At 35.8% G+C, this 10239-nt stretch overlaps 1 protein-coding gene across 1 annotated transcript in view; it reads right to left on the bottom strand.

The window, feature by feature from the left end:
* Positions 1 to 946: 946 nt before the first annotated feature.
* Positions 947 to 10239, bottom strand: part of Col4a5 (collagen type IV alpha 5 chain) — a 177855-nt gene continuing 168562 nt past the window's right edge. The window contains 4 exon segments of the mRNA XM_076918781.1: positions 947 to 2108; positions 3650 to 3822; positions 4170 to 4284; positions 7010 to 7187. Coding sequence (XP_076774896.1) covers positions 2027 to 2108; positions 3650 to 3822; positions 4170 to 4284; positions 7010 to 7187 — 548 coding nt within the window. The 3' untranslated portion in view covers positions 947 to 2026.

The raw sequence follows: 10239 nt of genomic DNA, 5'->3' as shown, positions 1-10239 counted from the left end.
AACCCTATTTGGTACATAAACATGTTTTGTACTAAAACTAGCCAATTCAGCAGAACATTTTCACTGTTGGCCCATGTGGGAAATTCATGAATTGTGGATGACTGTAACACTTACCAAAGATAATTCCTAGATCCATAACAGTTTTTGAATAATCACTGTTAAGGAACAGTCAACAACATCAGAGTCCTTTACTGGGATGGGTTTGTGTACTTAACACAGCAGGGCTGGAGAGAAAGAGAGGCTTTAAAAAACACAAATGTCATCTGTGCATGGGGCATATAAGAGTGAAGACTATAATCCACATTTATTCTTGCAACTCAAAGAGTAACCTTAAAATGTATGACATGTTGAAAAATCATCTTGAGGATGGATATAGGGGGTCCAGTAAGAATTACACTTCAGTGTATTCATGGGTTGATCTACATGAAAAAATAAACTAAAACTAAAATAGTCCTTATTGCTTATATTATAAAAATTACCACTATAATCTCTAAGCTTTAGATTGCTCATAGGTTCATATTGGGATCTAAAATTTTTTTTAAAAAATTGTTTCAGTTGCTGTATTTTTTATTACACAAATTTTATTATAAAAGCTTTTACAGTCTTTTGATTATTTAGCAAGTCAGTGTTTTAGAGAGCTACATGAGGCTCATTCTTATTTATTAGGAATTATTAGCTGACTAATTTGACTAAAGCATTATTAATGGATTCTTCCTAAATATAAACTTGTTCTTTAATATCCACCAATACCATGTTATCAAGAAATTTGGTACTACAAGAGCATCTTCTAGTGGTTTATTTTTCCTCACGGGAAAAAGTTTCCCTTCCTATATGTTTTCTGCATCATAATGATCAAAGACACAGGAACCAATTGCCTGAGGAAGAAATATTTGATGTACCAATATAAATGAACATGGTTTTATTCTTATGCTAAAGAAAGAGACAATGAGCCATAATTATAACATATATCTTTAATTAAGTTGATACTGGTAAATTAAAAAAACATTCGGTGAGAAGATGACAGTTAAGGAAATAAGGTACCCTATGACTATTCTTAATAAAATGTTTAAAATATAAATGTTTTAAATGTCCATTGGCTTTTTCTAATGGGAGGGAGAAGACTAAGCAAATGTTGTCTTCTTACACAAATAAGCCCACAGGAAAATAATTCTTACATGAGAAGCACCAGGATAATGAGAATTGTTAATTAATTTGGTAATTTTCTCAAAACTATCAGGAATATGCAAAACTAAGATGTAAAACAAGAGATTGCTCATTGGATATGATACATGAACCACTAAAATTCTGATCAAAGTTACTTAAATGATCTGGTTTTTATAAGTCAGATAAGAATTTAGGGGATAAAACTCCCAATTAATTTGCTTTCAGTAATAACTCGATGAAAGAAAGGATAAATTCTCTCACATATTTATCTTGCTGTCTATTGAGTAAGATCTCATAGATTTTCAGTAAAGAAGGGCTTATACCGGATCACATCTAAATGACTCAACATTTTGAGCTAAGAGTTTGTTTACAGAATATACACATTTCTTTTACTTACAGAGCAAAATAAGAATAACACTCTTTTATTAAAATCCTGGAGTACATTAGGATTAGTAGCACCATGAAAAAGAATACTTCCTCAAACCGCAGTCAGTAATTTTACTCAGTATGATTCTTCTCTTCATTGAATTTTTAATGTGCCATTTTAGTAACTAGGCAAAATATATGAACTTCGTTTTATGATCCTTGAAGAATTTTATTCTGGACCCCCAGAAGTATAGTCACATCCCTACTTATTTCATAAGAAAGAATGGAGACCTTGCTCTGGCACATTGCTGAGGTACATCTGAATGTTCATGGTTACTAGTCAGCATGTTCTCTTCGTAGTAGAGGATATTAGCACCATTGGCGGTAGCAGTGGTAAAGTTGGGGAGAGTGAGTAAGACATTGCATCCTGGGAATCACATATAATAGTTATATATATATAATCACATTAAAAAACCACAAAGAATTCTTCAGCATATTATATCCTCTTCATGCATACTTGACATCTGCTAATACGTGTCCTTAAGTCTCCTGCTTTCAGTGTCTCTGACTGAGGTTTACTAGGAAATAAAAAAAATGAAACAATCAGGTTTGTATTTCCAATTTTAATTCTATACACTTGTGCTACTTAAATTTTATTATAGGGATGAATTCACATTTAGACTTTCTCTTTCTGTTAAGCAGCTTTACCAGGGACTCTATTTGTGTTTATTGTCTTCCTTGTTCCTTGACTATTTGCATGTATTGTATTGCTAGCTCCTCAACCTAGAACTGACTTTAATACTTGCATGTATAAAAGCAAAAGGGAGGAGGGGGAATGGGATAAGGGGGTTCTAGGGAAGGGAAGTGGGAAAAGGGGAAGACACCTGAAATGTAAATAAATAAAATATCCAATTAAAAAAAGAGTGCATTTTCTTTTTTTTAAAAAAGTCTGTCTGTCTGTCTGCTTGTCAGTATGTATAAGTATACCTGCCACAGCATATATGCAAAAGACAGAACAAGTTGTAGAAGTTGCTCCCTTCCTTGTATTGTGTGGGTCCAGGGCACATAACTAAGTGGGGCTTACGGACAAGTGTCTTAACCTGCTTAGCCATCATGTTGGCCCTTAATCGCTTAATATACATCGATTGCTATGGCTTAATATCCACTACTGATCACAGGTATGCAACAAAAGTTTTGTTGGCTTACATTCATTGCACACAGTGATGGGTTCCATAAAGAAAATTTACCATATACTCTCACTCCCCATTCCCTCCCCTTTCTATCATTCCCATAGTCCCTTTCCTTTCCCCAATCTTGTTTCCACTTCATTTCATTTGTGTACACATGTGTGCATTCACGTGTGTGTGTGTGTGTGTGTGTGTGTGTGTATGTGTGTGTGTGTGTGTGTAAAATCCAGGATACAGACATGAGAGAGAAAATATGGAAATTTGTCTAAGTATGACTTATTTTGAATACCATGTTTGTTAGTTTCATATATAACTTAATTCTTTATGGCAGAATAATACTTGACAGTATATTTAAACTTCATTCTCTATATCTTTACATGTATTTTTGTAACCATTGTCCCCACTACTGTTATTTTCTATATTTGTTTCTTTGTGTTTTTGTTACCTTTCTTAATATTTATAGGATGGGAGTTTAGCCAGTTGATGAGCAAATACATAATAAGATATTGTATAAAAATATTAATAAAGAAGCAACACATAAAATAAATATAAACATCAAGAGATTGAAATATTCAGAGATATGTGTGATTTTATTCTTCAAAGACTCAGATAAAGTGCTCAAAAACATTCATAGAAACTATGTGTTATAAGTTACAGTACATTATATAGTTCTAGTACTTGAGATAATATCACTTTAGTAGATCAACTCCTGATTTTTTTGATACTGAAAGGTTAATACTAAGTCACCTGTATCCACACTTACAAGACAAAGTAACGTTTGTTTCTATATTACAAGTTAGTTATATGTGGAGAACAAGACTAAAGAACTAGGTTCAACAAATTCCTAAAATTTACTAGGGGTCAACAACTCATTAATAGAATCACTCTATGAACGAAGCTGTAGGCCTGAACTAAAACCATAAGCAACTTACCTGAACATGTCTGACATATCAACAGTGGCCAGCCAAAAGCTGTAAGAATTGGCATAGTAATTGCATGTCCCTCGCCCATGACATTCGATGAAGGGAGCTGAACGAAATTCTTCCAAACAGGAGCCAGGAGAGGCTAAGGCTTGGCCAGAGCCTTCTGCTCCTGCGCTTGTATGCTAAAAAGATAAGGAAAATGTTCCACAACATATATGTGATATACTATTTTAGTGATTATTCAATAATATATACCTAACCTGGCCAGAAATTAGAATGCAATGAATGGGACTATGAGTAAAGATAAGAGAACAGTATCCACATCAAAAGCAGTCAACAAAAGCAATGGGCATATTATAAAAGTTGACTCTAGAAAATATGCATGGGGGAACACTATGCTTGGACAGAGGTTATTTAAGCTTCAAGCTTCTTCTTACTACACAGGTGATGGTGACAGTTCAAGTTGGGAGAAATTTACTTATATGGAAGGTCAGCTGTAATGAGAAAAGCAAGGATGGGTGTTTCATACCATCATGAAGGAATAGCCAATCCACAGAGAGTCCCATCCCTGAGGACAATGTGGAATCTGAATAGTCTGGCTGTGAACAGCAATCACCACAGCTGGCGCCTCACACACTGCACATCTGGTAAAGGAAAGGGAGAGAGAATATGAGCTACAGAGTGAGAGTGTAGGAAACAATTTCTTTTCTTCAGAATTCCTATTATGGAGGCCCTTGACAACTCTCCTCAATGATCAGAAGAGGAAAAAAATGCACTTTGAGAACCTCTTTTTTTTGCATAAGAACTCTCCTCCCTCATGCATAATGCATTTATAAGCAAAATCTGTAAGCCTTCTTTCAATACATTATAGAATTACACCTACTGCATTTTCATTTTCCATTGTGACATAAATTTGCATTCATACTTGCTGTAATCAAGGTGGTAATTGATGTAGGAGTTTGATTTAGTGTGTTCTACATACTTGCTCTTAAAGGGCCCAACTGGAGGTTGACACTTAGCAATGCTATTATTGTGGTAAGAAGAATGTCTAGTAAACTGGAAAAGACAAAAAGCATATATTTTCTCAACATCCACCCATTATTCTTCCTCCAAAGACATTTATTAACCATTTGGCCTTATTTGGGTAAGTACACCATACCCAGAATAGCTGGGCAAGTGCCCAGGCAGTGGTTGAAAACTACAACGTAAGTAAAAATGGCCACAGAATAAATTTTGATGAATACATCAAAATTTACAATTAATAAAGAACAAGACAGAACAACAAGTGAGGGATGGGATTGCCATCCCACAGTCAAAAACTCTGATCCATAATTGTTCCTGTCTGAAAAACTGCAGGGACAAAAATGGAGAAGAGCCTGAGGAAAAGGAGGTCTAGCAACAGGGCCAAAGTGGGATCCAGTTCAAGGGGAGGCCCCAAGGCCTGACAATATTACTGAGACTATGGAGTGCTCACAAAAATGGATCTATTATGACTACCCTCCGAAAGACCCAACAAACAGCTGAGAGTCAGATGTAGAGATTTACACTCAACCAATGGACAGAAGCTGCGGACACCTGTGGTTGAATTAGGGAAAAGCTCGAAGAAGCTGAGGAGGAGGGTGACTGTAAGAGGACCAGCATTCTCAACTAACCTGGATCCCTGAAATCTCTCAGACACTGAGCCACCAACCAGACAGCATACACCAGCTAATATGAGGCCCCCGACACATATACAGGAAAGGACTGCTGGGTCTAGACTCAGTCAGAGAAGATGCACCTAACCTTCAAGAGATTGGAGGCCTCAGGGAGTGGGGAGGTCTGGTGGGGTGGGGGTGGGAGGTGGGGACATCTTTGTGGAGATGGGAGCTGAGGGGGAGGAGGTATGAGATGTGAAACAGTCAGAGGGTGGACTGGGAGGGGGATAAAGAGGCAGAGGGAGGGGGGATGGGATAGGGGGTTTCTGGAGGGGAGACCTGGAGAGGGGATAACATTTGAAATATAAATAAAGAAAATATCCAATAAAAGAAGAAAATTAAATAAAAATTAAAAATACATGAAGGAACATCTTGAAATATGATGGAGGTCAATTTAGCAAAATTTCTATACATAATGCATCATATATTATGGAAACACTGCATAAAGTAGAGACTGAAAAAAATCTCCCCCCTCCACACACTTACATGCTATATTTGTTACACACACACACACACACACACACAAAGAGAGGGAAGAGAGAGACACAGAGAGAAAGTGAGAGAGAGAGATTTGGGTAACTATATTACAAAGGAAACAATTATTTTGCTACTAAAGCCAAACTACATTACATTTTTTTATTCAATGTCAAAGAAAATGGACATAGTAATGATTCATTCCTTGTGGTTACTAGATCCTTGTATCAGGATCACAATAAAAATAACATTATCTAACATCCTCAAGAGATTTTTCCAATGTGGAAAATCCCAGGAAATCTCTGTTAATGCTACCAACCTCTATTTGTTACTTTAAAAGCAAGCAAAAACTCATCTATTAATTCAACTCCCAATTTTAGCTTAGTCCATTAATGTGATGCATGTCTCCCATTGTGAGATCGAATCCGGTTCCATTAGGACCACAGCAATACTATTCAATGTAACTGGCTCTACCTGAGGACTGTCACTATGCAATTCAAGTACATTGATAGTTCCTTAATCTTTCCTGAACTTTATCTCAAATAATGGTTGAGGGCTTGTAGTGCTACTCATTATAATACACCAAATAAATTCCAAGCTATAATTTGGCAGTCAAAGCATTCTACTATCTGTGCTCAAGCTTACTTTCTAATCTTTTCTCCTATGGAAACTTTAAATACTACATTCTAGATACATCCATCCACTATGCATTCTCATTTTCTCTCCTTAGTATGACTTTCCCTTTATAACGGTATGTGTATCTAGTCTTTTCCCATTCTATAAAAGATAGACCAGTTCAAAACACATATTTTAATACAGATATCTCCAGATTTCTTAGGTTAGAACTAAACATCCTTTCCCCTATGCATTTTCCATTTTTTTCAGTTTGATCATTTGTAGCACTTAGCCTAAGATGGATGCATACCAAATTAGTAAAAAAAAAAAAAAAAGTACAAATATACACAGATATATTTGCATAGTAACCAGACTAAATTCTCTTTATATTAAAATGTTTTTCATAAGACTTGGTCAAAAGTTGATCTCTAAGAAATACAGTTCAAACTAAATGGGTTGAATATTAAAAATCTCTCTTATATACTTAACTTGTGATGGGTATCATTGATTACCCATTTTTGACTGACTTCTTACTAGCTAAAATAAGTGGGGATTGGTAAAAGTCAAAGCTAAACTAGTAGCTCACCGACTAATGAATGGCTGGATGCTCTGGCCCTTCAGGGGTTCCATGTTCATTGGCATGGGCTCTGGGGTGGAAAGCCAGTAAGAATAGTCATTTCTTGAAGCAAAGTTACAAACGTTGTTAATGTTGCAGAACATGAAAGGCATGGTACTGAAGCGACGAAGGCAGCTGCCAGCCGTCCCTATAAAGAATCGAAAAGAAAAAGATGAAGGAATGCATTATAATATTTAGTTTATCCTAAAGCCATAAAAATAAAACATTTCACCAAAAAACTGGTGCACATTTTTCAGATAAGAAACACAGCAATTTTTAAACCCTAGGATTCATTCATTGTATCATTTATAAAATCAAGATGTATTTTACAATGAATATAGATTTTGTTGTTATGGATCATTACATATTCCCCAGTGTTTTTTTTTTTTTAAAAAAAATCACTTATGGATCCTATAAACAATGGTGTCTATTGATGAACATTTATATATTTTTTGAATACACATAAAGGGGACACACAAAGTCTTTGCAGAATCTACCTATGTCTTGTTCCATAATGCCCCCTTTTCTAAGCTATGTTCAATATGTTATTTTGTGGGTTGCTAGCAATCTCTTCAAGTGTATAAATAATATTAACAAAAATGCTAACAAACTACAGACAGGTTTAGAGATAAACCAACAGGTAAATAAATGTAAAAGAAGACGGAAAAAGTAAATAAAAGGAAAGTCAAGATTAAATAGTTTAATCTAGATTTCCAACCTCAGTGAATTGAGACATCCTTCATCCACCCCTACAAAGATAGTAAAGCACATCTCTAGATGTGTCTGTGGAAGTGTTTCCTGATATTAAGGAAAGCCCATCCTGAATACTGATACCATCCAACGGGTTGTGGATGAAGAAGGATAAAAAAGATAAAGATAAAGAAGAAAGCCTACTAGCATAGGCTTTCAGTTTGCTACCTTCTGATAACTAGTAAATAAATATATCCACTCTTCCACACCCTTCTGCCATGATGTTTTGCCTCATAAAGGCCAAAAAACAATGAAGCCACCTGACCATGGAATGAAATCTATGACACTAGGGAACAAAATAAATCTTTTATTCTTTTAAACTGTTTTTCTCAGGTGTTTTTCACAGTGGTAGGGCAGTTTAAATATGCTATTTTATCCTTTTGAAATAAAAATTTAAATATTTTAAAGGTTTCTCATAGTCATATGACTTTATATGATAAACTTTTTCCTTTGATCTGTAGTTATTACAATTAAGTACTCACAACTGATATACTTTTTAAAATTACTAAACAAAGAGCATATTTTTGTTAGAAATATATTTTTTCTAATTTTGTTTTGCTTTCTTTTGTAGTGTTTGAGTTTAAAACCAGGTCTAGGACTTGCTAGTTAAGAACTCTGCCACTGAGTTATATTTCTTATATTTATTTTCTTCTAATTTTAAAGAAAATTTTATTTTTAATTAAGTGTGTGTGTGTGTGTGTGTGTGTGTGTGTGTGTGTGTGTTTGTGCATATGAGTGCAGCACTTTCAGAGGCTGGAAGAGGAAGGCAGATACCCTGTAGATAGAATTACAGGTAGTTGTGAGGAGTCCAACCTGTGTGTGCTAGAAACCAAATTTGGGTCTTCTGCAAGAGCAGTACATATTGGTGGCTATTGAGGCATCTCTCTAGATCCTCCAAAACTATGAGTTTAAACAGTCCTTTTGAAAGTGAACTCTTCCATAAAATAAAAGACAACTGATGCGCATAGGTTATATGGAAAAGGTAACCACCTCAAATACAGGTCAACTGTAGGAGAAAGTCAACATGGAAATGGAAGATTAGGGAAAAGTTGTAAGAACCTGAGGAAGAAGGTGACCCAATAGGAAGACTAGAAGTCTCAGTTAACCTGGATCCCTAAGATCTCTCAAACACTGGACCACCAACCAGGCAGCATATACCAGCTGATATGAAGCCACCAATACATATACAGCAGAGGACTTGCTTCAGTCAGAGAAGATGCATCTAACCTTCAAGAAACTTGAGGTTCCAGGGAGTTTAGAGGTCTGGTGGGGTTGGGGTGGGGGGTTGAGAACATCCTAGTGAAGACAGCGGCATGGGGAGGAGGTATGGGATGTAGAACACACGGAGGACCATTATAATATTTGGACTGTAAAAAAAAAAAAGATTAAATACAAAGAAAGAATATAAAAGCAAAAGTGTATTCTTATGTGTCTGAATGGATACATTTTCTCAAACTGAGGACTGATAACAATCAGAAACATTTGGAAATTATAGGTCTGTGGTATAGTTTAGTTGTACAGAGTTTTCCTAACATGCTTGGGATACTTGGTTTGATCCCCAATACTGATCACCTTCCACCAATCATTTGGAATTAGTATGTGATAGATTTGGAAAAGGCCTAGGGATCTTTGTAAAGGTTCCCAGCTTGAAAGTCATTGATTTAGTTGAGAAAAAAAATCCCAACATACAAAATTGGCTGAAAGAAAAGTAATTGACACAGGTTACATGAAAGAGAATGGCAGCACTGTACAACTTAAAAATGGACAGATCTAGAATTGCCACTGTGGTATCCAGGCACACAGGAGCAGGAGTAGCCATTGATTCTGTCCTGGAACACAGTCCCACTGTGGCAAGATATTCCTTGGAGACAACTTTGATGACAACTTTGATGAATGTGCCAGTCAGCCATGTCTCCATGGAGGTCTAGGTGTAGATGGAGGAACTAAGTACCATTGTGACTGCATGGGTAGTGGATTGCCAACAGATACAAAAAGATTGAAATAATCTCTTGCACCCTATGAGAGTACCATGGACTAAGGCTGGTCTTTAATAATGACAAAAACAATGGAAAGCCCACATAAAAGTGGAAACTGAACAATGCTCTACTCAATGATGACTTAGTCAAGGAAGAAATAAAGAAAAAAAATTAAAGACTTTTTAGAATTTAATGAAAATGAGGATACATCATACCAAAATTTGTGGGACTCCATGAAAGCAGTACAAAGAGGAAAACAGATAGCTCTAAGTGCCCAGAAAAAGAAACTGGAGAGAGCATACACTAACAACTTGACAACACACCTGAAAGCTTTAGAACAAAAGGAAGCAAATATACCCAAGAGGAGTAGATGGCAGGAAATAATGAAACTCAGGGTTGAAATCAACCAAGTAGAAACAGAAAGAACTATACAAAATATCAACAAAACCAGGAGCTGGTTCTTTGAGAAAATCA

The sequence above is a fragment of the Arvicanthis niloticus genome, chromosome X (genome assembly GCF_011762505.2).
Source record: "Arvicanthis niloticus isolate mArvNil1 chromosome X, mArvNil1.pat.X, whole genome shotgun sequence".
NCBI classification, from domain to species: Eukaryota; Metazoa; Chordata; class Mammalia; order Rodentia; family Muridae; genus Arvicanthis; species Arvicanthis niloticus.
The sequence above is the reverse complement of the archived record's forward strand: the minus strand, read 5'-3'. Positions and strand labels throughout refer to the sequence as shown.